Source organism: Rattus norvegicus, chromosome 8, assembly GCF_021556685.1.
Source record: "Rattus norvegicus strain SHRSP/BbbUtx chromosome 8, alternate assembly SHRSP_T2T, whole genome shotgun sequence".
Lineage (NCBI taxonomy): Eukaryota > Metazoa > Chordata > Mammalia > Rodentia > Muridae > Rattus > Rattus norvegicus.
In genome coordinates, this window is record NC_141541.1 from 81104822 (window position 1) to 81132419 (window position 27598).

The 27598-nt window shown below is 44.0% G+C and overlaps 1 protein-coding gene and 1 pseudogene across 4 annotated transcripts in view; both read left to right on the top strand.

Annotated features, from left to right (window-relative positions):
* The first annotated feature begins 459 nt into the window (after nt 1-459).
* Nucleotides 460-1806, top strand: LOC148004242 (large ribosomal subunit protein eL21 pseudogene; annotated as a pseudogene). The gene has a single exon (XR_015627887.1). The product of XR_015627887.1 is annotated as a large ribosomal subunit protein eL21 pseudogene (transcript).
* Nucleotides 1807-4700: 2894 nt separating this feature from the next.
* Nedd4 (NEDD4 E3 ubiquitin protein ligase) overlaps nt 4701-27598 on the top strand; it is an 84773-nt gene continuing 61875 nt past the window's right edge. The window contains exons 1-5 of one of the 3 annotated variants that reach the window (XM_087560556.1): nt 4701-4848; nt 11403-11558; nt 12591-12664; nt 19767-19845; nt 19944-19982. In XM_087560556.1, the coding sequence (XP_087416682.1) occupies nt 4792-4848; nt 11403-11558; nt 12591-12664; nt 19767-19845; nt 19944-19982 (405 nt within the window). In that variant the 5' untranslated portion in view covers nt 4701-4791. 3 annotated transcript variants of the gene reach the window in all.

The following is a 27598-nucleotide window of genomic DNA, read 5'->3' on the forward strand; positions in this document are numbered from 1 at the left end:
GGGAGGCGAGAACTGACTCCTGCGAGTTGTCTTCTGACTACCACATGCCTGTGCACACTCACACATCCTCTCAGTCAATCAATCCGTGCCAAAAGAAATGGTTTGGTTGGCTTCAGACAGGTGTCTGTATTACGTAGGAACTAAGACAGGACAGAAACGAAGGGAAGATGATGGACACGGGAATATTGAAGCCACCTCCCAGATGAGAATGGAGAATTCCAGCACAGGAGAATGGCCCCAGTGGGTAAAGGGTCTGCCTTGCAAACATGAGGGCCTCGGTTCGATTCCCTTAACCCACATAAAAACGTCGGGGTTGGCAGCATATGCTTTTACTCCTGGGCTCTGGGGAAAAGACAGATGAATTCTGGGGATTGCTGCAGATGAGGCTCCCTACCCAGGGAATTCCAGGTCAGAGAGACTGAAAAAATAAGATAAGAGGGTCTTTCCGCCAGGGCAGCCATCTTCCAGTAACTCGCCAAAATGACGAACACAAAAGGAAAGAGGAGGGGTACTGGGTATATGTTCTCTTTTAGGAAACATGGAGTCGTTCCTTTGGCCACATACATGCGAATCTACAAGAAGGGTGATATTGTAGACATCAAGGGAATGGGCACTGTTCAAAAAGGAATGCCCTGTAAGTGTTACCATGGCAAAACCGGAAGAGTCTACAGTGTCACCCAGCATGCTGTGGGCATCATTGTAAACAAGCAAGTTAAAGGCAAGATTCTGGCCAAGAGGATCAATGTGCAGATTGAGCACATCAAGCACTGAAGAGCAGAGACAGCTTCCTGAAGCGGGTGAAGGAGAACGATCAGAAGGAAAAGGAAGCCGAAGAGAAGGGCACCTGGGTTCCGCTGAAGCGCCTGCCTGCGCCACCCAGAGAAAGCCCACTTTGTGAGGACTAACGGGAAGGAGCCTGAGCTGCTGGAGCCCACTCCATACGGACTCATGGCCTAATGTACACAAAGGAAATAAAGGACCTGGACTGCAAAGTCTTCTCCTTAAAAAAAAGAAAATAAAATAAGAGGGTGGGGAATAGAAGAAGGGGAAGCTGTCAGGGTGGTACTTCTAAGGTGAATCTATGGTCTCCATACACCATGTACACCAGCACTCACATTCAAGAGCGCTCGCACACATGTGCTCGCTCTCTCTCTCTCTCTCTCTCTCTCTCTCTCTCTCTCTCGTGCACGCGCGCACACACACACACACACACACACACACACACGCATGCTCGAGCGAGTAAGCGAACACATGCCCAAATGAAATCCAACACAGTTAACGTTTGCTTGAGGACTTTCCCCACTGCCAGCTATAAACCTGCAGTTTACTGTGATTCCCATCAGAAACCTTAGTTACAGTAGAAGAATGTGTCCGGACTCCTTGTGCAAGCCTGGTGGCTCCTGATTTTATCTTACCTGACTGTAATACTCTAATACCCTTCAGGGAACCTCTGGAGCCACCCTAGAATGTCACTTGACAAGGAGAGGAAAAAGCATTTCTTAGCAAGCCTTTGAGAGGTAACCTGAGACCACCAGAATGATGTCTACACTTAAGCAGTACTCTTCTTTAAGAAGCCCACACCCATGCTCTCCTGTGTACTTTGCTCTCTCTTCTCTCTTTCTTTCTTTTTTTCTCCCAAGACAGGGTTTCTCTGTGTAGCCCTGGCTGTCCTGGAACTCGATTTGTAGATCAGGCTGGTCTTGAACTCATGAGAGATCTGTTTGTCTCTGCCTCCCAAGTACTGGGATCAAAGGTGTGAGCCACCGCTGCCTGTCTTCTTTCTAGTTTTAATAAACTTCAACTCTGCTTCATACAGGCTAGTCCTGAAATTTTTATCTGTGGCCAAGGATCTAGTTTTGCCCCAGGAAAGGTCTCTGCAGACCTCAGGCTGATGCAAGTGACAGTGTGAAACCATGTCTCCCTCCCTGCTACTACTGACTGGAATCATGTGACAAGTACCTCTGTGGAGATGGCTTGAGTTTCTGATTGGGTAAGCTGAGGTTTTATCCCAGTGGGCTTCAGTTTGTTTTCTAAGAAGGCAAGGTGGCTGGAGCCTCCCATGGCTTTTCAAGGACTTATTTCAACATACTTATAAAAGTATTGGGGGCTGGGGATTTAGCTTAGTGGTAGAGTGCTTACCTAGGAAGCTCAAGGCCCTGGGTTCGGTCCCCAGCTCCGAAAAAAAAAAAAAAAAAAAAAAGAACCAAAAAAAAAAAAAAAAGTATTAAAGAAGAATGATTTGAGTGAAAAATCTGGGGGGAAAAATGAGGTCTGGAATACCTACATCACTATACTTAAAAATTACCATGGCCATTTATTATGTGTGTTAGTGTTCCTCAGAAGAACAGAGAGAGAGAGAGAGAGAAAACATATGGGAATGTGAAAGGGAGTACTATGAGAATCTATATTCAATTCCCTCGAACTCACAAAAGATGGGAGGAGAAAACTGACTCCACAAAGTTGAATCTGACCTCCAAATGCTCCCTGGTAATGAAGCAAGAACACAAGAACACACACACACACACACACACACACACACACACACACACACACACACATGCACAGCCTCCGTGAAAATCCCATAGAGTTGAGGAATACATAGAGAAAAGGGGTTTTCATTCTAGATAGCTTCCTCAACTTGAGGTTAGTTACTGAACCACCAGTTAACCACTTCTCTTTTTCAAGTTCCCTTTAACTTCCGGCGCCAGTTTCGTAGGCCCTCTAGCTTTCTTCTGCGAGAGAGTAAGCACTCCTGTTCAGCATATGCAAGCACCTGCCTGGTTAATTCTTCCCTCATTTGATGGGAAGAAAAGAACTGTGATTCAAATACTGGGATTTGGAATTATCGTTATCAAATGCTTCAGCGCATAATCTCATGGGGGATTTCTCAGTGATCCTATTGCCAATTTCGATGTCTTCCATCATTAAATATTAATTCCAATAATGGGATTGACTTCTGATCTTGTTTGAAATAACATGAATGGCCTACTTAAAGTTAAATGTAAAAATATTACACACAGCGCCAGGTGTGGTAGAACATGGTTTTAATCCTGGCTCTCAGGGAGCAGTAGCAGGCAGATCTCTGTGAGTTTGAAGCCGTTCTTAGTTCTACATAGTAAATTCCAGGCCCATCAATGCTATACAGTGAGACCCTGTTTTATTAAAATAAAATGCAGTGAGGTATTAAGAGAAATTATTATTCTCAAAAATAAGAGACACAATGGATATATTCAAATTTTCTTTTTCTTCTCCCTCCCCCTTTTTTGAGACAGGTCTTCTCACTAGGTAGCTCTTGCTGTCCTGGAACTCACAATGTAGATGGAGCTGGCTTTTAACTCAGAGATCCTCCTGCCTCTCTGCCTTTAAGTGCTGGTACTAAGATGTGGGCCACTGGGATTGGCTTATTTTATTCTTAACATCTAAGAACACAGATGTGTGAGTTTATAAAGCAAAAGAGTTAATTCTACAACTGCCTGTTCATTTATTTGTGAGACTGGGCCTCCAAAGCTAGGCCTGGACATGCTAGAAATCACTCTTGCTACTAGTTTACCGCGCTAGCCAGGATAGATAAGATTTAACTAAGCCAACAATCCTGATTATTCAGGAATACTCTACCCATAATTACTTGTTACATCTGTCCTAACACAAATGATAAGACGTGGATTACATATTAACAGGATTCTGACAGCTAATATGAATTAAATGGATGCCGACAATGTTCAAAGAAATATTATGTAAACAACCAATTGCTCACGCCCATCAACGCTTTACACGGTGACTAGTAATTCAGAATTAGTTTAATTCTCTTGGGAAAAATTAAAATGTATTGTAGGTACGTGTGGTGGGAGGTCAGAGAACAATTTACTGGAGCCGGTTCTCTCTTTCCTCCATGGAGGTTTGGGGTATCGGACTCTCGGTCGTCAGGCTTGGTGCCGAGAGGGCCTTTATTTACCTCCTTAGCTATGTCGCGGCCCCTGCAATTAGATTTTGAGAGTCTAATTTCCGCAATATTTTGCCACTATAGAAAAACATGCTAGCATTCTGGCCTGTAATGTAGGCTCAGGACGGTGAGTCAGAAAGATGCTGAGTTGGAGGCTAGCCTGGGAGCCACAACAAGCCGTGTCTCAAAACGTAGGAATAGCGGCTATCTTCCCTCCCCCACCCTTTCTTCAGGGCCTTTCTGCCGCGCTGACGGTTGAGGCTCAGCTATGCAGGTTTGGATGGCTGACTACGCCTGGTGGCTGGCCTTGAGGCCGACACCCCACCAGATTTAGGCCTGCGCATTCCTTCCCCGGTCCTAAGGAGGCTTCCGACCCTCAAGAGCACGCTTTCAAATTGGCTTTAGGTTGGGGCTAAAACGCCTAATCTGCAGGCGACATTACGAGTCGTGGCAGGCACCCGGGGAGACCTGTTGTTGAGCAAAACCGCAAGGTAGTTTCTTTGCGGAAGAGCCACGTTTCTCGTCCCTTCCCCCACCCCACCCCACCCCCGCCTATTCCGGGGGCTGCGGGCCTCAGCCACCAACCTCCCCAGCCCTCCCCCCGCGCGCGTCCCCGCCGCGGGCCTCTCTACGCGCGCTCCTGCGGAGCTCCTTGTTTCTGGAGTCCCGCCACGCTTGCTCCAACCCAGCCCCCCAGCCTCTCGCGCAGCCGCAGAGCGTGTCCCGCCCCTTCCCGCCGCGCGCCCCTGCACCCCCGCGCGCTCCCGGAGTGGGCCTCCTCCGCTGCAGCGACGCCTCCTCCTCCTCTTCCTCTCCGGCTGCTGCAGCCTAGCAGGGGCGGTTCGTCCAGTATGAGCTCGGACATGGCAGCCGACGACACTGAGGCCCCAGTGCTTTCGGAGGACGAGGTGCGGGGCGGCTGCGGGCCGCGCGGGGTCTCATCGTGACGGGGGAGGCGAGCGGTCGAGGCCCGGGCTGGGCCGCGGGCTCCGGAGCGGGGCTGGCGGGGAGGGAGAGGTGTAGAGAGGCGCGCACGAGGCCGCCGAGGGAGCCTATCCCCGCCTGCTCGCCTCGCTGCTCAGGGCCTTGGGCCTCCCAGGCGGCCCTCCGGGGGGCCCTGGCTTCGCCTGGGCGCGCTCAACCTCTGGGAGAGGGCGATGGCTTGGGTGGGGCGGCCTTCTGAGACTCAGCATCCAGCTCCTGCCGCAGCGGGAGCAGACAGAACTTAGCGACTTTTCTTCTACTATGGCTTCCCGAAGACCAGGGTGGGAACGAGGGGAGTGGGGGTGGGGGTGGGGGTGGGGGTGGGGTGGGATTCCTTTGACTCCGCGGCGAGAGTCAGCTGTGGGAAGTTCACACTTTGTTTCAAGGCCTCTGTTAGTATTTTTAAAAATAAAGGCAAAAAAAGTATAAATACTTTAAAGACCCCCCCCCCCAACAGCTGTTGGCCAAGAAAACTGCAGCCCAAGGATTTGCGGCAGGCAAAACCGTCTGTTGCAGTCGAGCAACTTAATCGCGACTTTGCCTCGCGCTCAGCTAAAAGTGAGGCCCTCTTGAGGAGGGCTTCGATGGAGCTGGCGGTTGTCTCAAATGGGTGGGGCATTAGAGACTTCGTAGTGTTTAACAGTGACCCTTTCAGATTGTGCGTGTGCGTGTGGTGTGTGAGTGCGAGAATCCAATCTGCGAGTTCCTGTTACTTAATCTAGCGGTCACATGTGCCTTTTATCAAGATCGGACCCAATTAGCTGAAAATTCCCAACCCCCCCCCCCCCCAATTTCTATTCCTTTCTCAGATACCTCCAAAAGCTATCGTAATGGCGCCCTCCAATTTTTCCCATTTCCCAAAGAGCTTTTTGTTTATACACAGTGGGCACTTTATTAATGTAAGATAATTATTGCAACATTTTGAAAACGTTTGTGTGTGCAAGCGCGCGTGCCTGCGTGTGCGTATGTGTGTTGTGGCTAGAAATTAATTTCTTGGGCAATCGTGGTATTTAAAAAAAAAAACATGGGTGGGAGGGAGGACATATTAAATGAACTAAGCCAGGCTTAGAGAGAGGTTACTCATGGGAAATCTAGAAAGTTGTTGTTATAAAAGTTGTTAGTAAAGGGTCTGGAGAGGCTCAGTGGTTGAGAGCGCTTGTAAAGGACCATTAAGTACGGCACCATGGTGGGGCAGCTCATAACCTGTAATTCCAACGCCAGATTTGGTGCCCTCCTCTGGCCTCGGTGACACCAGCACACACACAAATAAGACTACATCTTTATGTGAGAAGTTGAGAATAGTTGGTGAAGCTGGGAAGAGGAGTGGGGGGAGAGAGGCCAAAGCAAAGGCCACTGAGTGGGTACTGGAGCACGGGAGCAGTAAGTTGGGCTATTAAATGCAGGGTGGGCTAAAATGCTTTATTCTTTAGAATGTTGCAAAATGGGCTGTAGAGAGGACTTAGCAGTTAAGGGCACTGAGAGGGCCTAGGTTGGCTACTCAGCACCCACATGGTGCTTTACAGTCCTCAGAAATGATGCCCTCTTCTGACCTCTGTGGAAGTCAGCCATAGATGTGGTGTGCATAAGCACGTTCAGGCAAGACGCTCACACACAAAATAAATAAGTAAACCCTTAGAAAAAAGCCCAGTCCTCGGGTAACGTTTAGAATGTGGCAAGCAGCCCGATGGTTTAGCCACTCAGGAGCAGCCTTCCACGTCCTCTAGCCAGAGGCCACAGTTAGCAGTCCACGTTATTGTGCAGGAGTCAGGAGGTACTGCTGTTCTGCGGCTACCATGCCTTTCCTGTCTCCCCTGCCTGCTGCATACCCACTCAGTGTGGAGGATCTCAAGCTGGGGTCCGACCCTGGCCTTGGGTTTTCCGTTGCTACTGGGAGGCTGGCTCTGCCAGATTTCTTTTTCTACCTCCTTCCAGCAGAGCCAGCTGGTCACAGACTAAATATCGTTAAAGTCATCTTTTGTCTGTTTTCTCCCTCTGGGCCCAGTATCTGTATTCCTGCTTGTCTTTTTCATCTGCCCAGCGGAAGTAAGGATCTCTATGGCAGCCAGTGGGTCTCAGCAGCGGGGGCTAGGAGCGCTGCCTTTGTAGTAAGGACTTCATGAACTCATGGAGGATCTGCCCTTTGAAGATTTCATGACTCGGGGCCTCTTATATCCCCATGATAAAGGTCTAGATATGGGTTCTGTGACTCAATTTTCTCCTATTTTTCTGTGTCTACTTGTGCTCATTAAGGGAATGAGGTAGGAAGACAGACATGGTTGTGAGCATCTTCCTCTGCGGTGCTAATTGGGTTATTAATATTTACTCAGCAGACGTTCATTAACTGTTCTGTGTGTGTTGTGCCAAGCCCTAGGGATACAGAGGATAAAAGACTGCCAGCCTCCAAGGAGTTGACTATATGGTGAAAAAGATAGAAATTCTTGTGTGCTGGTTATAGTTGGAAGCTCATGCTGTCATTTGGCATTTATTTTCTGGTTTATCACAAAACCAAATGGGGGCTTGGAACACACACACACACACACACACACACACACACACCCCAAATACCACACACCACACATACCACACACACTGCACACATACTCTACACACCAAATACCACACAGCACACACATCTCATACACTACACACACACAACACATACACATACCACAAACACACATACATAGCCACATACTTACATACACACACCCCACAACATCCCCCATACACATTTTTTTCTTCGTTTAAAGACGGAAACATGGCAGCTGTGTCATCTCTTGAGCTCAGACTACTCAGAGTAGGCAGCCTGCTGCCTGTGATTAAAAGTGGTTGGGCTGGGGTGTGGTTAGTTTAGTTGGTGGAGTGCTTGCTTAGTATGTATGTCTGAAGCCAAGGATTGGATAGCCCACATTGCATATACCAGATGTGGTAGCCCATGCTTTTAATACCAGCACCTGAGAGAGAGGGGCAAGAGGAGTTCTGTGAGTTCGAGGCCAGTGTGGTCTATATAGTCAGGTCCTGAACAGCCAGGGCTACATAGCAAGACCTTCTCTCAGGGGAAGAATAAAGTCAAAGTCATGTAGCAGTGCATCAGAGCACACCTGTCAAGCCAGGGGGAACCGGCTGGAGGATCACTTGACTAAGACAGACGGAGCTATGCTGTAAGCTCCTCTCTCCAAAAGAAGGAAATAGATCCACACAGATCTGGAACAGAAACAAGGAGAAAGATGAATAGAAAAAGTTGCATCTAACACCCACTTTTCAATGAGTTTTAGTTCTTTTTTTTTAAAGAAATTTTTATCAAATTTATTTTATTTATATGAGTATACTGTAGCTGTTTTCAGACACACCAGAAGAGGGCATCAGATCCCATTACAGATGATTGTGAGCCACCATGTGGTTGCTGGGAATTGAACTCAGGACCTCTGGAAGAGCAGCCAGTGCTCTTAACCACTGAGCCATCTCTCCAGCCCGAGTTTTAGTTCTTTTATGCATAGCCTGTGGAAAGAGGTTCTGTTTGTAGAAATTTTACTATTAAAACATTAGCTAAATGAAGAAGTGTAATACAATTTACAAGATTTGCTTTGATGGCCACTTAGGATTAACTATGGAAAATAACTAACTTATCACCTCCTTTCTTTTTTGAAACAGGGTCTCACTATATCACCTGGAGAACTCTGTAGATCAGGCTGGCCTGGAACTCAGAGATCTGCCTGTCTGCTTCCTGTTAGATTAGAGGTGTCAAGCATTTCTCCTCAATCTTTCGTGGGAGAGAGAAGATGTGGGCCTGAGGATTACTGCCTGATGTCCTCCCCGGGGGGGGGGGGGGCTGCCAGCTTTTTAGAGGCTGGGAACTGTTTCCCAGTTAGTGTTTGTGAGAAGTAGGCTTCCTAGTTAGATGCACTTACTGAAGATTGGGGGTGGGGTGTTAAAAAGAAGGGTATCACTTTGGCTTTATCTGTTGACAAGCAGATTGAAATTTTCTACATAGGAGTTACAGTGTTGGGGGCTGGAGAGAAGGCTCAGTAGTTAGGAACACTTAGTGCTCGTGTAGAGACCGGAGTTCAGTTCCCAGCACTCACTAGGCAGCACACAGACAAGCAAACCTGTTACTCAAACTCCAGAGGATCACTTCACGCTCTACTGGCCTTCACAGGAACCCCCACACAGATGCACGTACCCACCCGCAAACACAAACATCTAATTAAAAATAAAAGTAACAAAAGAGAATGCCAGCGTCTGAGGCTAGAATTGTAGCTTAGTTGGTCAAGTGCTTGTCTAGCAAGAGCACTGGGTTTATGGGTGTGGTGCTGCATTAAGGTTCAGGATGCTCCTGGCTATACGTGTGCATGCATAGCATCCTGCATGTGCGTATATACTAATTTAGCCCTGTTCCCAACCCTGAATCTTCCCTACTTAAATTCATAGAAATAGTAAGAAATTCTTGGGAAGATTTTTCTGAGATTTAAAAAATTACATTTATTGGGTTGGGGATTTAGCTCAGTGGTAGAGTGCTTGCGTAGCAAGTGCAAGGCCCTGGGTTCGGTCCCCAGCTCCAAAAAAAAGAAAAGAAAAAAAAATTACATTTATTTACTTGTGTGTGTGTGTGCGCGCGCGCGCGCGTGCGCACGTAGACATTTGTGTGCCATGGTGCATGAATGGAAGATAGAAGACAACTTGTGGGAGTCAGCTGTCATCATGTGGGTCTAGGGAATTGAAATTGAGTCTCCTGTCTTGGCAGCAAGGGCCAGGGGGCATGGCACTGTTTTGCTGACACTCTCTTGTGAACTTTATTCAATTTTGTTTTGTCAAGACGGTCTTTCTGTGTAACCCTGGTTATGCTGGAATTCACTGTGTGGACCAGGCTGGCCACGAACTCACAGAGACCAGCCTGCCTCTGCCACCTGAGTGCTGAGATTAAAGGCGTGAGCCACCACTGCCCAGTGAATTTTGTTTCTTATATATGTTATATAAGATAGTAATTGGGTACCATTGTTAATGTCTTGTTTTTATATTCCAGTATGGACTCTCAAGTCATTTATTAAGACCACAAAAAATTCAAGGGGTTGGAGTTTGAAATGTATTGGATTTACAGATTACTTTGGAGAAAGTAGACAACTTATTAAATATAGTCCTCACAAACAGAGAGTATCTCCATTTATTAGTTCTCTCACGTCCTTCAACAGTGTTCTTAACATCCTTTGAAGTTTGTGCATTTTTACTAATTTTGTTTCTGTATCTGGTACAATTTTAAACATGTATATGAAAAAAATGTGTATTGAGACTTGGGTTTTAACTGTGTTGCACTGGCTGCCTTGGAACTCATTATGCAGACCAGAGATCCGTCAGCCTGCTTCTGCCTCTTGAGTGCTGGCATTAAAGCCATGTACAGATTTGAGGGGGACGGCTCTTGAGGAATTGTCTGAGTCAGATCTGTGGGGGGTTGTCTCGATGGCTACTTCATGTAAGAAGACCCAGTCTAACGTGAGGGCACACATCCCTGGTAACTTATTCTCACTTAGTGTCTTAGTTATTGTCTGAAGAGACACTGACCAACAGCAAGTTGGGGAGGAAAAGGCTTTTAACTTACACTGGCCACATAGTCTGTCATTGAAAGAGTTAGAGCAGGAACTCAAAACCGGTCAGCAACCTGGAGGCAGAAGCTAATGTAGAGGCTGCTTACTGGCTTGTTCTTCATTGTTTGCTCAGCCTGCCTTAAGGCACCTGGCTCTACCAGCACAGACGATGCCTGGCCCACAATGGGCTGGGCCCTCTCACATCAATCACTAATTAAAAAGACTTGCTTACAGTCCAGCCTTAGGACATTTTCTATATTGAGGTTCCTTCTCTCATGGCAATAGCTGTGTTAAGTTGACATAAGACTAGCCAGCCCAGTTAGCCTGAGTCTGTAAACAAAAGAATGAATGTGGTTTTACCAGGCTGTGCACTGAGTTTATGGAAGTTTTCATTATACTGAACTGCCCTACAGACTTTTTAGGCAGAGATTCCAAACAATGTAAGAAAAGCTGACTAATGGCCAGCAGGTCTCTGCTCTTGACTGGCTATGATGTGAGACCTGTTTGGATTCTTGCTTTGACTTCCCCTCCATGACAGACTGAGGAATTTGTAAGCCAAATAAGTCCGCTAAGTTGCTTTTTGTTGGGATATTTTTTCCCAGTTGCTGAAATGAATCCAGTTTTTGGATTTAAACTATTTGTAGTCTGTATGATAGTTAAGAGAGAGTGTATCACTCCAGTCCACAGCTTGGAAACATTGCCTTCATTTCCTTTTTACACATGCACAGATAGACTCACATCCAACTTTTTACTTGCTGAGCCATTGAGAATAAGTTACAGAGTTTGTGCCATTTTCCCCTGAATATTTTGTTATGTATCACTTTAGAAAGTGTAATATTTTTATTAATTTGTTGAGAATTTCATAATAATGTATTTTTTTTTAATTTTTACGGGTATGGGAGTTCTGTCTGGATAAGAATGAAGAGGGTGGTGGATCCCCCGGAAGTGATGTCACAGATACTTGTGAGCCACCATGTGGATGCTGGGAGTTAAATCCGAGTTCCCTGGAAGAGGAGCACGTGCTTTTCACTGCCGATCCATATCTCGAGCTTCACAATGTACGTTTTTAAAATTTTTATTTATGTGTATGGATGTTTTGTTTGTATGTGTGTCTGTATATGGTGTGTGTTCCTAGTGTCCATAGAGACCAGAAGAGGGCTTCTTCAGCCAGAACTTGGAACTGGACATATAGTTGGTTGTGAGTGACCATGTAGGTGCTGGGAATTGAATCCAGGTCCTCTGGAAGAACAGCTGATGCTTTTTACTACTGAGCCATTTCTTAGCCCCACGATTGATTGACTGATTGATTGATTGATTGATTTCTTTTGAGGCAAGGTCTCATTATATAGCCCCAACTAGCCTGAAACTTAACTCTGTAAACCAAGCTGGTCTTAAATTATTGTCATGTTGACGCCAAGGGATTAGAGTGGTTCATCACCTCACCTAGCCATACACAATGTAATTTGACCATTCTCGCCCCTCCAACTCCTCACCCAGCTCCCCTTAGATGAGACGTCTCTTTTAAGACAAGGAAGTTCTCCCATAGGACCTCATTCCACTGTGACCTGCTAGGTCATTGCTATTTGACATATCATAGTGCGCTCACTGTTATTTATAAACTCTTTAATGAGACTTAAAATTGCCTTTTCTTAGTAGTTATTACATGATTATGATGAGCTTCTGATTTTATGTTGTGAACGTGGTAACAATGGAGACTTCCTTAGTTACCATTGTCATTAGTTTTTTTTTTTTTTTTGGTTCTTTTTTTTTTGGAGCTGGGGACCGAACCCAGGGCCTTGCGCTTCCTAGGCAAGCGCTCTACCACTGAGCTAAATCCCCAGCCCCCTTTAAATTTTTCTTATAAATTTTAAGGCTAAATTCTTATTGTGTGTAATAACTTGACTCTAGTTCTTTGCTTTTTGTGTGTGTGATCAAATGTATCTAAAAATGATAAATTTTGTTTTTATCTTCTTTTATATACCTTTTAATCAGATTACTTATTTTTAAATATTCTCCAAATTTAGTATTCTGGTTATCATTGTATTAGATAACTTGTAATTACTTAAGTAAAACCACCCTTTGCATTTTAGGATGACACGCGAGTTGTGAGAGTGAAGGTTATAGCTGGCATAGGTCTGGCCAAGAAAGACATCTTGGGAGCCAGGTAAGTATGATATGTGGGTTTGGAGTTTAAAGAAATAATATTTCTTTCTTGGACTTTGATTAAATGAAAATCTGAATGATAATAACAAATTTTGGTGTACAGTGAGGACCTTACAGGTTAGGTGGTTGATTATTTTCTTGGTATCTGTAATAGTGATCAGTGATAGTTATAGATTTTTTTATTTTAAGTCTCTAAATCCTTTAGCAGATAATAACCACCATAATCTCTGGGTGCAATAGAAAAAGTACCTCTGAGCATCAAATGAGCAGAGCGGGAGTACTGGGGCGAGCCACATGAGAGCGAAGCAGTGGTGTGGAGTGGTTCCCTTATGGGAATTAGTCTGAAGCCAGGGAGAATTACAACCTGGAACGGGAGAGGTAGTCCCACAGCCTGAAACCCTGGAGCAGGTTGGACTCTCGTGGTGGAGAAATGAGAAGAACAGATTGGAAGGAAGCATGGCAGTGGTAAGGAAAAGATTTGTACCCTCAGCTGGTGTCAGACGATCTGAGCGGAGAGCTATTGGCCCAATAGAGTTTGTGACCCTTGTCCAAACAAGGTAGATAAACATGGAAAAATAACAGAACCTAGATTCTCTGTAACTAACTCAGCTTACAATGTCCGGGACACAACATGTAGTCACCTGGTCTGTGGAGAGACAGGGAAGTGGAGCACAGTAAATGTCAGTCAATAAAGAGTCTGTGAGCAGAGTGTGCTGGGAGGCAGAGGCGGGAAGACCTCTGAATTCAAGGATTGTCTGAGTCCAGGGCTGCTAGGCCTACATAGCGAGACAGTGTCTTCAGGAAACAAAAACTGGGCCAAAGGGAAGAGTATATGCTCATGGTCAGTCAAAACCTTGGAAGTTTCAGGAATGAAGTAGAGACAGACAGACAGACAGACAGACAAACAGGGAAATTCTACAACTAAAATATATTTGAAATTAAAGTACTTTGGTTGATTATGATAACTGAATGGATACATAGAGCAAAGATGAACTGAATATAGATTAATGGGAATCATTTACCAATTAGAAGATGATAAAGAAGAAAGGTCTGGGGGTTGGGGATTTAGCTCAGTGGTAGAGCGCTTGCTAGGCCCTGGGTTCAGTCCTCAGTTCCGAAAAAAAGAACAAAAAAAGAAAAAAAAAAAAAGAAGAAAGGTCTGTTTTAACTACGTTCCAGAAAGACCAGAGAGCTAAATAATGAAATAAAATATTTTTAAAGAGTAAGTGTCTAAATCTGGAAACAATAAATGAAATATACAACTGGACTGGAGTGTTGGCTCGGCATTCCGGAATTGCTCTTACTGAGGATTCCCAGGGACCCGCCTGTGACCAACTCCAGGGGATCTGGCGCCCTCATGTGGCCTCCACAGGCACTGCACTCACAAGTACACATACAAATCTTTTAAAGAAGAAATGTTAAAGCAGGTTAAAGTTCCTGGTGAAGAGAGGAAAAGCATCAGAAGCAATAAATACCTGGAATCTTCAGACACTTTTAAATTAAAAGTTTTATTTTTGTGTGAGGGTGTTTTGTCTTCATGTATATGTGTGTATGCCTGATATTCATAGAGGTGAGAAGAAGGTATTGAGTCCCCTGGAACTGAAGTTACAGATGTCTGTGATCTGCCATGTTTGTGCTGGGAATCAGACTTAGGTCCCTTGCAAGAGCAGTAAGTGCTCTTAACCTTATACAGAATCCATTGGACTCGGGACTCCCAACCTTCTCTTAGGGATTTATATAGATGAAAAAAATACCCATGGGAATTACAGCACAAAGGACGGACGTGTCTGCTGTGACCCTGTGTGGGAGAACGGTGCCATAGAAAGCAAAGGCAAAGTGAATCACTAAAAAGTAGGAGACATGGGGCTGGGGATTTAGCTCAGTGGTAGAGCGCTTACCTAGGAAGCGCAAGGCCCTGGGTTTGGTCCCCAGCTCCGGAAAAAAAAAAAAAAAAAAAAGAACCAAAAAAAAAAAAGTAGGAGACATAAATAAGCCATCTGTCAGCGGTGAGGCAAAGAACACTAGGTTTTATAAGAGCAGACATTTGCAGGGTTTTTGTTGTAGTTTTGTTTGTTGACAGAATTTCTCTATGTCCCTGGCTATCCTGAAACTTGTTCTGTAGCCCAGGCTGCCCTTGAACTCAGGTCTGCCTGCCTATGTCTCTCAGTTGCTGGAATTAAGGGCATGAGCCAGTGCCACCATAGCTATGCAAGCACAGTTGTACACCATAGCTGTAAAAGAAATTTTAAAATGAAATTCTTGAAATAATTAAAAAGCCAATACAAAACAATTTTTTTAATGGTGACAGGACAAAGGAAGGAAAACATGCATTCATATATTGTTTCTAATTATGTAATAATTATATTCATGTAATACATGAAACATTGATGGGATAAGTAAATGTTGGGCAGAAATTAGAAAATAAAACTTAATAAATGTGGTGAAAGCGACTGTAATTCCACCACTCAGCAGGAATTCTAGGCCAGGCTGAGTTACACAGCGATACCTTTACAACTAGAGCGGTCTGTGTTGAATCCCTGGTGGTGGGGGATGTGGGGGGCATGGATCAAGGAGGGCACAAAGATCCGGTAGTCATTAGTAGAGGGTGTGTTGGCACGAAGAGACAGGCATGTTCTAGGTGCTTGCTGGATTCTAGAGAATTCTAGATCTTGCTTCAGAGCACCTACATCGACTGGCTTACAACTGTGTGTAAATCCAGCTCCCAGAGATGCAGCCCTCTCATGCCTGTGGCAGGCACTACATATACACAACACAGAAGCATGCATTGTGTGCACATAAATAATGAAACTCTCTTTAAAAAACATACACTTAAATACAGCTTAATAATTGATACAGCTAAGTTGGGGAAAATGGAATGGATGCAGAGATGGTATAATGAAGATCGCCATGAGTACGAGCCCCTCATGGTGGTGCACGCCTTTAGTCCCAGCACTTAGGAGGCAGAGGCGGGTGGATCTCTGAGGCCAGCCTGATCGACATAGAGCATTTCAGGATGGCTAAGGCTACACAAGAGTAACCATGTCTTGGAAAACAAAACTAACAACAATCAGAATCTGATGAAATAAGGCTCAACGCGAAAGTACTTTAAATATCTCACAATGATAATAAAGTCACCAGGATACGTAATAGTCAGAAATGGGTATATGCCTGCTAACAGAACTTGGAGATGGATGGCTTGAAGTTGACAGGATTAAAGGAAAATGAAAAATTCTGTAGTAATTGATAAAGACACTCATGCCTTTTTCACAATTGTTAAAACAGATACTTCTTAAAAATCACATGAGGCTGGAGAGAGAAAGCTCAGCCATTGAGCCTGCTTGTTGCTTTTTCAGAGCCTCAAGGTTGTTTGCAACACTATGTCTCGTAGCTCACAGCACCTGTAACTTCTTCTCAGAGCATCCAAAGCCTCTAGCCTCTGCAAGTACCAGCATTCAGACTCCCACACAGACACACACGATTAAAAATAAATCTTAAAATGATAAAAACAACTTTGTACAGTATTACCTATGTCTTTGGCTTAAGAACACACATCCTAATGGTTGCAGAGCAAACATACTTGACTGCAAAATAGATGTTCAAATGTACACAGTACAGTGACAGTCGTGGCCTTGTGAGCATTGTCTGTCTTTGCTGCCTGATAATATTAACTGAAACTTGGTGTTATCTCAACCAAGCATGTGCTTGTTGTTTACAGTCTATGGTTCAGAAGCCCCTGGAGTCTTTACCTTGATCCACTCTTATAGGTCTTATGAATTAACTCTTGTGTATTTGTTTATAATTTGGTTATGAGGTCTCAAGAGGGAATGTCTGTAAACTTTAGACCCGCCCTCACGATGCTCCAGCGATTTCATTGTGTTTTCAGAACGCTTTTATGGTAAAACCTCAAGTCACCAGATGTGCCTCAGGAGATTTGCATATCTTGGTCAATGCCCCGTGACTGGTCTGATCTGGATCCATGCTCTTCCTTCCCACAAAGGGAGCCCATTGCCAGGAGAGAAGTTGGGTTCAGAATGTCAGTCGGTGAACACGGGGCAACTCAGTAAAAGTCACAGAAATGGTCCGTAACTGAATAAACCTCAGAGAGAACAGAGTGCGCCTCACTGGGCAAGTGGCAGCTGTGGAGCCCCAGGAGTGTGAGCGTTATGTGGGTGAGAACATGGGATTCAGGTCTTGCCCATGTGAATTTCTATTTCTAACTGATGAGAGTTTAGAGCAAGCTCCCATGAGTTTTGCAGCATCACACTATGCCTGAGTAGTCACTGAAGTATCTGCATTGTCTGCTGTGATTCGTGATTCCATTGTGATCCCAGGAGGTAAATATATAATGAGCCACACTGTGGAGAAGTAGAAAACGCTCTTCTCTCCCCCCTCCCTCCCCCTCCCCCCACCCCGTGTGTGTGTGTGTGTGTGTGTGTGTGTGTGTGTGTGTGTGTGTGTGTGTGTGTACACACATGCCTTGGCATGGCATGTAGATTGTCAGTTTGTGTGAATCCGTTCTCTCCTCCATTTGTGGGCTCCGGGGAATCACTTGTCAGCCTGCCCAGTCTGCTCCATCTCACTGACCCAAGACTGACCATGATGTGTGTACACTTAAAGACCTAAGAGAAATCTCAGATGAGGATATTGCAATAAAGAAGCAGTCGGACACCTGTTAACACCTAGTTTTAACTATCTTATAACTCAATAGTAATATAAATTCAGTTAAAAAATGAGCAAAACCACTGAATGGGACAAAATATAATTGTCTAGATGGCAGGCTATCTGGGTTAGAGTTAATATTTACTTTTGTGGGTTTTTTGTTGTTTTGTTTTTTTGAGACAGGGTATTATGTAGCATTGGTTGGCCTAAAACTCACAGAGATCTCTGTCTGCTTCCTAAGTGCTGGGATTAAAGGCTTGTGCCGCTGTATCCAGCAATTTTTGCAGTTTTTGTTTGATATATAATTAGTTATAAAAACTATGGATGGGATTAGACAGGGAAATGTAGATGAACAGGAGACCAGGTAAGAATACCTTGGGGTAATCAGTTTGAAACTTACAATACTAAAGTGGCTTAAGAAAGACTGAGGGTAGGGCTGGGCTGTAGCTTGGCTCTCCTAGGATATACAAGGTCCTAGCTGTGAACCCCAAATCTGCTTGTGATGCAAGTCTGTAATCCAAGCACGTGGGGTCCAGGCAGGAAAATCAGAAAGTCAAGGTCCTTCTCCGGTACATAGAGAGTTTAAGGTCAGCCTGGGCTACATGATAACCTGTCCGGGAGAGAGGAAGAGAAAGAAGACATTTAAAATGGTGTCAGAACCCAGACATGAGTATTTCAAAGCATTTTCAGAGTAGATCTGAGAACAGACAGAAAGCACTCTGGTTCTCAAGAGATGTGGGATCGGAATATGCAAAGTGGGGCTGCTGTGTTGAGTGCTGTGTTGAGAGCAGTGCTGTGGCCTCAGCCTCCACCCTCAGACTACTGTGTAGTCTCTACAACTTGGGAGGAATGGATCACAGCTGACCCTGATCCACAGAAGCTGTTTGAACAGTGTGATGTGGAGTAATTGCCATGTAAGCTCTTACCAACTGTTCTGTAATTGAGAAAGGAAAGACATGCCCTGCATTGCCAGAGGAAGGAGTTAGTGGAGTTTCAGAATGTGGAAAAGCTAGGACAAAGGAGTTGGTGAAATGGGCTGACTGGGACCTTCTCAGGTGGATCATGCTAGACAAGAGTGCCTCTTTGGGCTCCTCAAAGCCATCTGTCTCCCTTCAGGAGGGTTTCTGGAGCTTGAGAGGTGGCTCACTTAAGAGTAGCCATCTTTCTACTCTTGCAGAGAGCCTGAGTCCTTGGTTCCCAGTACCTATCTATGTTAGATGACTCTGTAACCATAACTCCAGGGGGCCTGATACCTTCTGACCTTAATGGGCATCTGCATGCATGTACACACACACACACACACATACATACACACTCATAAACATGAATAAAAACTGTTTCAAAAAAAGTGGAAGGGCTTCTACAACATCTTTGTTTTGAGAAAGGGATTTAACCACGTAGCCCTGGTTAGCCTGAAATTCATAGTAAGCTGCTTTCCTCTGCCTTCTGATTGCTTGGATTAAAAGTGCCCCACTGGAAAGAGGATAACATTTGAAATGTAAATAAAAAAATTACCTAAGGAAAAAAAGTTGTGCCTTGCTGTGCCTGCAAATGTAATTATTTTTAACTGCAGTTTTTCAAAAATATTTAGAGTTTATAAGAGTCATTAAGTGGTCTGCATTCCAAATCTTTTTTTTTACTCCTTACTATCTTTTTAAAATCTTTTTATTGATTCTTTGTCAGTTTCGTATTATGTTCCACAATTCTACTTATCTCCCCACCCCCTCATATCTGTCCTTTGCCCCTGCAACCTTCCCCAAAATAAAAAAGCAGGCAAGCAAACAACAACAAAAAGCATGGGAAGCGTCTCATCGTGGAAGCCGTGGTGTGTAACAGTATATTCCTCTGTCCACACATCTTCATTTGCAAATATTCATTGCCATTGGTCTGTTCAAGATCTCTATTAGATCATCAGGACTCCTACCAGTTGTTGCTCTGTCTGGAGATCCTCCAGTTTTGGAACAGCAGGGCTGGCCTTTTCCCGTGCCTCAGCCATTCGCATGATTTGAGGTGGGCCAATTCAGAGCCCTGGATCTGGGCCTGGGTGGTAGTGAGCTGGCCAACCCACCAGCTTCTTATCTGCAGTATCAGGGTGAGCTCTCCAGCACTGCCCTGCCTGGCTCAGCCACCCAGTGCTGCCCTTGGCAGGAGGCATGGTCAGCCCTCCTGCTCTCATGATGCCCTCCGGGACGGCTCACCTGCACCCAGGCCTGCTGCCCAGTCAAGGCGTGGACCCCACTCTCCCAAGTGCTGTACTCTAAATCTCTGTCCATTTTACTGATGTGGTAATTAAAGGTTTTAGTAAGTTTCTATAAACCAGAGCCTGTGTGCAGGTCTCTGGTGTTTTAGGGTACAAAATAATAAAAACAATAGAACTGGAAATCTGGTAATTTGAAGATTTGGACTAAACTACTACTGAAACTTTTGTTTTTACCTTTTAACAGTGATCCTTATGTAAGAGTGACATTGTATGACCCGATGAGTGGAGTCCTTACCAGCGTGCAGACGAAAACTATCAAAAAGGTTAGATTTAGCCAGCTTCCAAAGATTTTTAATAAATTTGTTTTTTCTATGGCAAGTTATTTTAAAAAATAAATTGTACTATTTTTATTGTCTTTTAGTCTTTGAATCCAAAATGGAACGAAGAAATACTGTTCAGAGTAAGTATTTCAGGAAAAAAGTTTTTTTTCCTCTGTGGGTACCATAAGTACTCATTTATAATATTCTAAAATAACATCTTGGAATGTGCCTAGAGTTTTGGATTTTATTACTTATGTGTGTGTGTGATGTGTCTGTGAGTTAGGACATGCAAATGCCATTTCTGTGTGTGTGTGTATACATGCACATGCCTCTGTGTGTGTGTGTGTGTGTGTGTGTGTGTGTGTGTGTGTGTGTGTGTGTGTGTGTGTGTGTGTGTGTGTGTTGGTGATCAGAGGCCAGCTCTGTGGACCTGGCTTTCCCTCCACCTTTAGGTCTAGGGGTCAAACTCAGGCCAGGCTTACATAACAAACTAATCAGCTGACACATTGCACTGGATCCAAAATTTTTAAAAGAAACTTTAAAATCTTTTTCTGAGACAGGAGTCTCACTGTGAGCGATGTTTGTTGATGTGTTTATATAAAGATAAAGAAAGGGGGCGATATGTTCTATGGAGGTATAGTGAGGTGTGGGGGAAGGGGATGCCTCTGCTGAGACATCTCTTCTCCCCCTAACCCCCTAAGGACCAGCCACAGGGTATGGGGAGGGGAGTTAAGAGGGTAGTAGGGGCAGAGAAAGGCCGAGGTTGGGGGTAGAGAAAGAGGAGTAGAGACCAGCAATCTGCAGGTGGAGAGAGGAGGGAGGGGATGGGGAATGGAGGTGGGGGCAAGGCAAGAGCAAGAGAATGAGAAGGGGGCAAGCAGCCCCTTTTCTATCAGGCATATCTGGCTGTTGCCAAGTAACTGTGGGGGTGAAGCTTAGAATGTTAACATTTGGTCTGAACTAACTCCATAAACTCAGAGATTTACCTGTCTCTGTATTATGAGTGCTACGATTAAAGGTGTGTACCACCTTGCCCAGTCACCCAGAGAAAAATTTTGAGATCTAAAATTAGGGGTTGGAGAGATGGCTCAGAGATTAAAGGTACTTGTTGCTCTTACAGAAGACCTGGGATTCAATTTCCAGCACCCAAATGGTAGCTTACAACCATCTGTTAGTACAGTTCCAGGAGATCCAGTGTCCCGTTCTCACATCTGCGTGTACCAGGCACACATGCACACAAAAATTCAATAAATCTTTTAAAAGAGAGTTAACATTAGGAGCCCTCTGATGGTACAGTAGGAACCATTAATCTTATTATGAAAGATAAATAAAGGCGATTGATGGTTAAAGGCCATTGAGAAGCTGGACACTTGGTGTGCTCTTAGCCTACTTTAGTTGGGAGCCTCCTGTGGATAAGTAGATGTGGCTCTTACACACCTTTCTTGACCTTCCAGCCTTCTTACCTCACCCCACCTCAGATTCCAGCCCTGCTATTCCAGCTCCCAGGAGATTCTGAGGGGCATAGTTCTCCACCAGCCCTTTCGGTTCCCTGCAGGGTGGAATTGCATTTCCAGTGTCTTGGCTGGATCATTTCTGCTTGTATTTTCCTTAAAATAGTTTTTTTGCCTCATTTTCCCGTTTGCCTGTAGGCTTAAGCATGGCCAGTGCTTTTAAAAGATATCTTCCTTTCTGCTCTTTCAGTATACTTTCCACAGCTCTGATCTTGCTCACAATCCAGCTGTCAAGCCTGTCTGCACTCCTACCTCTGATGCATGTGCTTCTGAATAAGTACTTATTTTGTTTTATTAAAACAAAATTCTGTATTAAAAAGAGGTAGGTGCTGGAAAGATGGCTCAACAGTTAGGAGCACTGGCTGCTCTTCCAGAAGTCGTGGGTTTAATGCTCAGCACCCACAAGACCGTTCTCAGCTGTTCTTTGTGTACCAAGCTGCTGGCTCCAGGGCCTTTGATACCTCACAGACATACATGCAGAGAGAATATAGCGCATAAAGTGAAAATAAGTGGTCATTTAAAACATTGTATGTGTCTGCAACTGCCTCTGGTGGCCTCTGTGAAACCCTTGGTTTTAATGTAGATAAGAGAAGGGAAGAAGTTGGCCGGCATAGACCCCCGAGTCTGCGTTCCGGTGCATCGCCAGCAAGGCCCTTCTGCTGTTCCTGCTCAGAGGAAGGTCTCCTTCAATCAGGATGTCAGAACGAGCTTTCGAAACCTGTCTGAGATTTGAGAATCTTAAATGGCTCTGAGTTGGTTAGAGTCATTCCAAGAAAAGTGAAACTCACTTGTGGTTTTGCTCTGTCAGCTTTGGGCAGTTTTCTTGCGTGGGTGTTACTTAGGAGAATTTTCAAAGACTTCTCAAATGTATCATTACTTACTGCATTTTTGCTCAGAAATAATGTACATTTTTTTCAGTGAACCAACATTTTTTTGCACATCTGCTCTTATTTTGTGTTACTTTGTTTCAGGACAGGGTTTCTTTTCTCTGTGTAGCCCTAGCTATCCTAGAACTTGCTCTGTAGACCAGTCTGTCCTTGATCTCAGAGAACTGCCGCCTCTACCTCCCAAGTGCTGGGATTAAAGGCATGCAGCATCACCACCTGCCTATTTATTTGATTTTGATTTATTTGATTTACTTATTTTTAAATTCATATTTAACTATTATACATTATATTCATTATAAATATTTATTTACTTTTGATAACATTTACTTGTTAATGAAAGTATTAATATAAAGATGCTACAGAAAGGAATGGACTAAAAACTAAAATTAATCTTTATCTCTACTTGTTTAGAGTTTCTTTCTTTTTTTTTTTTTTTTTTTGGTTCTTTTTTTCGGAGCTGGGGACCGAACCCAGGGCCTTGTGCTTCCTAGGCAAGCGCTCTACCACTGAGCTAAATCCCCAACCCCTAGAGTTTATTTCTTTGTTCTTGCTTTTTAACTCTAAGAAAATGTGAGCATTGACTGTAAAAATATCCTCGATGGCTTCAGAGTATAAGACAGTCTTCTCTTTCAGTTCATTTTCCAGGCTGACCTACAGAGTGCGCTATTGCGCAGCGGGACTCCTTTGTCATCAGCCATCGTTCTCAGTCATCCCCTCCCCTGCCCTCTGGTAGTCCTGCCCTCCCGGGCTGGCTCCCTCGTCCCCCAGTTACTGCTGCATTTCCCCTTCTTATTGCTGGGATTCTGTTACCCTCTCCATTTCCTGCCCTGCTTAGGATCTCTTCCTTTGCTGTTAGGGCCCCACGTCTAGTTTTGTGACCTAAACTCTAGACAAACACACGCATACAGTATTTGTCTATCTCAGGAGCTTATTTCACTCATATTTCTAGCTGTATCCATTTTCTTTTCTTTTTTTTTTCTTCCCCCCCCCTCCCCCCCGGAGCTGGGGACCAAACCCAGGGCCTTGCGCTTGCTAGGCAGGCGCTCTACCACTGAGCTAAATCCCCAACCCCTGCATCCATTTTCTTAGTGATTGCCTCCGATTCCACCCTGTGTACGGACCACATTTTCTTCATCCATTCCTCTCCTGCTGTGACTGAGACTATTAAGTGTGGGTGTGGAGTCCCTCTGTTGTGTTAACTGGCTGGGTGCCTATTTAACCTATCTGAGTGGTCCTGGCTCCAGCTTTCCCAGCTCCTCTCTCTGGGGGTTAGGCCGAGCTTCCCCCAGGCGCTTCCCACGGAATCCAGACATTTTGCTTCTTGCCTGTTTTTCCTGGTACCTTTGTCCTTCTGGCTGCTGTACCTGGTTCTCTGCTCTCCCTTTCCTCCCCCTCTCCCCACGTTTTAGGGTCATGACCACTCTTTGCTCTCCCAGATGTGTCTACCTCAGCTATGTGTCTCCCTTTTATCTACAGTAAACTTTGCCCTCCACCATACCCAGCAGTCTACGTCCTTTCCTATCCTTTTTATTTCTTTTTTGTCATTAACCCAAGACTTACAGCTGGATCAAATGGTAGTTCTGTTTTCAATTAATTTTTTTCCTGTTTTCAGGGCTTTAAAAGTGTTTAGATTGATTTATTTTATTATATTTGTGTGAGTGCTTTGCTTGCTTGTGTGCCTCTGCACCACATTCGTGCCTAGTGTCTGTGGGGGCCAGAAGAGGGTAATGGCTTCCTAGGAACTGGAATTACAGATGGTTGTGGACCACTGATGCTGCCAACCGGATCCTCTGCACAGCAACAAGTGCTCTTGGCCACTGAGGCACTCCCCAGTCCCCGGTTCCCTCTCATGTTTGTGGCTGCACAAGTCTACATTCCCACCCACAGTGAATAATGACTCTTCCCTCGAATCCTCCCCAGCATTTGTTATCATTCATTTCCTGACATCAGTCCTGAGGCTGCAGTGGGAGAGAGTCCCTGAGCAGTTGAACTCTTTAAAGTATACATTGGCCAATGTGTTTCTTCTTTGGCAATCAGCCTACTTACTTGAATGAGTTGATTCTTTTAAAGTTTAATTTTTGTGGCTCTCTATGTGTGAGGTATTAGTGTCCATCAGATGTGTGGCTGGCAGACATTTCACTCCATCTGCAGGTTCCCATCACGCTGGCTTTTTTTTCCTGTATAGAAATTCATATAATCCCACTTGTTATCACTGTTTCTTATATTATTAGCACCAGAAAATTATTGCCTATATTTTCATTTTAAAGTATGTTCCCAGACAGTTTTACAGAACTTACATTAAGGTCTTTGGATTTTGAATTGATTTTTGTATAAGATAGGGGTAAGGATCTGGTTTCATTCTCCTACTTTGGAAGTACACCAGGATTAAAGCAGCCAGGTCTTCTCCACAGTTCTTCACAGTTGAGTCCAAAATTGGGTGACTCTTCTTTGGGTTTATTTCTTGGTCCTTCACCTCCATGCCTGCTTTGTGTTCCCAGAATGGTGTTTTGTTTTCTTACTAAGTAGCATTGTTTCTTCTGCTAAGGATGGTATATTGTTCTAGTGACCATTGATAATAGCTGTTTCAAGTCTGTTTATTTCCACTGAATTTTAGATTTTTTTTCTAGTTCTGTGAATCATTTTCATTGTAGTTTTGATAGGGATTGGATTGATTTTGAAGTTGGCTTTTGGTAATAGCCATTTCCACAATATTAAATCTAGTCTCTGGGAGAGTTTTTCTATATTCTTATATTCAGTAATGTCTTCGACCTCTTCAGTGTCTTGAACTTTTAATTAGAGGGGCTTTTACCTCATATGTATTTAAAATTTTTTGTTAGATTGATTTATTTTATCTTATGTGTATGAGTGTTTTTTGTTTATGTTGTTTTTTTTTTGCATGTATGCATGTAAAGCACATGTGTACTTGGTGTCCCTAAATATAAAAAGAAGGCAATTACTTTTCTGGAACTTATGGTGATCTACCGTGTATGAGGCTGTGAGTGCTGAGCCCTCTCTCTAGCTCCACAGGTTTCTGTTTTGTTTTAATTTTTTGCTTGGCAAGTATTACTGGTGTCTAGAAAAACTATTGGTTTTTGCATATTGATTTTGTAGATGCTGCTTTGCTGAGAGTGTTAATCAGATTTTACACCTCTTCTGGTGGGGTCTTTAGGGTCTTTTAAGTAAAGGATCAGTCATCTGCAACGTGATCGGACTTCTGTTTGGGTTCTTTTCTTTCTTCCTTTTACTGGTGAAGCTGAGACTTATAGCACTAAATTGAATAGGCATGGAAAGTGGGTGCCCTTGTCTCCCTTGAGATTTTAGAGGTTATGCTATTAAGTTTTCCCAGTTTATCATAATGTTAGCTAATGTTTGTTGTGACAGCCTTTATTATGTTAGGGTATGTTCTTCAGGGAACTTTGCCAAAGTCCTTTTTGCCTGAGTCAAATGCTTTCTACCCTCAGGTCTATTTATGTTCTGATTAAGCTCTCATTGATATGCACATGTTGAGCTAAGCTTGCTCCTTGCAATGAAACCAGCTTCGTCAGGGTACACTTTTTTGGTGAAATTTTTTTTTAAGATTTATTTATTATATATGAGTACACTGACACTGTAGGTGTCAGACACACCGGAAGAGGGCATCAGATCTTATTACAGATGGTTGTGAGCCACCATGTGGTTGCTGGGATTTGAACTCGGGACCTCTGGAAGAGCAGTTGGTGCTCCTAACCATTGAGCCATCTCTCCAGCCCCTTTTGGTGAATTCTTAAGTTTGCTTTACAGGAATTTAGTGAGATTTGTGTGTGTGGGGGTGGGTGGGTGGGTGTCTGTGTGTGGGGTGTGTGTGTGTGTGTCTGTGTGTGTGTGTGTGTCTGTGTGTGTGTGTCTATGTGTGTCTGTGTGTATATGAGTCAGGGGAATTGGTCTATAGCCTTGTTTTTTTCTTGTTTAGATTTGGCTTTTGGTGTTGTAGCATGGGGTGGATTGCACTCCTTCCCTTTCTGCTGTAAAGAACAGATGAAGGCCCATTGATAGTCACTTTCCTCCAAGGCTTGTCCGCACTCAGCAGTAGATGTGTCTGCTGGGACCGTCTTTGTTGGGTGACCGTTTATTACAGCTTCAGTCTTGATGACTAAGCAGCTTTGTGTTACTCCTTCTTGATTTAATTTTAGTAGGTCAGATATATCTAGAAATTTATCCATTTCATATCAAATTTTTGTTGGATTATAAGTATATTTTAGATATTTCCGATTTTAAAAAAATCTTTATGTTAGCGAGTGTGTATGCATGTGTGTACACTCAAGGTACACTGTGGTTGTCAGAGGACAACTTGAGGGAGTCAGATTCTCTTCATGTTTACTCTAGAGAACAAACTCAGATCCGCAGGCCTGCATGCAACCTTTCTTCCTGCCAGCCTGTCCACCTCATCAGCCTTTTTCTGAGTCTCAAAAAAAATTATTTTTATTATATTTAATTATGGGTAGATATGTGTGGAGTTGAGTGTAGTGTTCACAGAGGCCAGAGTGTAGGATCCCCTGGAGTGGGAGTTAAAACCAGTTGTGAGCCAGCTGATGTGAGTCCTGGAAGGGCAGCAGGCGCTCTTAACCCTGAGCATCTGAGGCCCACTCTTCCTGGCAGAGCTGCCCTAGTTGTACCCCAAAGGTTCTGATTTCACCTCAAGAGCCTTTTCATTTTCTCCTGATTTCTTTAATGACACAGAGGTTAATCAAGAGCTGTCAGTCTCAGCGCATTTGTATAATTTCTCTGGGTGTTCCTTTTGTTGATTTCTAGTTTAATTTCTACCATGGTCTAATAAGATATAAGAGATTATATTGATTCTTTTGTATTTGGTAAGACTTGCTTCATGGCCTAGAATGTGGTTTATATTAGAGGTGGCTCTGTGGGCTGCTGACAAGAATGTGTATTCTATATCTTTTAAATGGAGATGGAGTGTTCTATAGCTATCAGCTAGCTCAGTTTGGTCAGCCTCGTAGTATCGCTCTTAAGCTTTCTGTGTTGACTTAGTTTGAGTGATGTATCTAGGGATGAGAGTGGGGTACTGACCAAACCAACCTCCATCACTGTGAGTCCTGTCTGATATATTATACCCTTTCATGTTTGTTCTGTGAAGTTGAGAGCCTCAATATTTGCTGTAAATATATTTATAGGTATTGCATCTTTTTGGTGGATTGTTATATGCAGTCATTTAAAAAAATGAATAAACAGAAAAAACCTACTTCTGAATAATTTTGGTGTGAAGCCTACCATGTAAGATAGCAAAACTGTGCCAGCTTTCTCTCAGTTTCAGTTCCCTGGATAGTCCATTCTTTGTTGCCTGAAGGATATGGGCCTTTTGTTTGT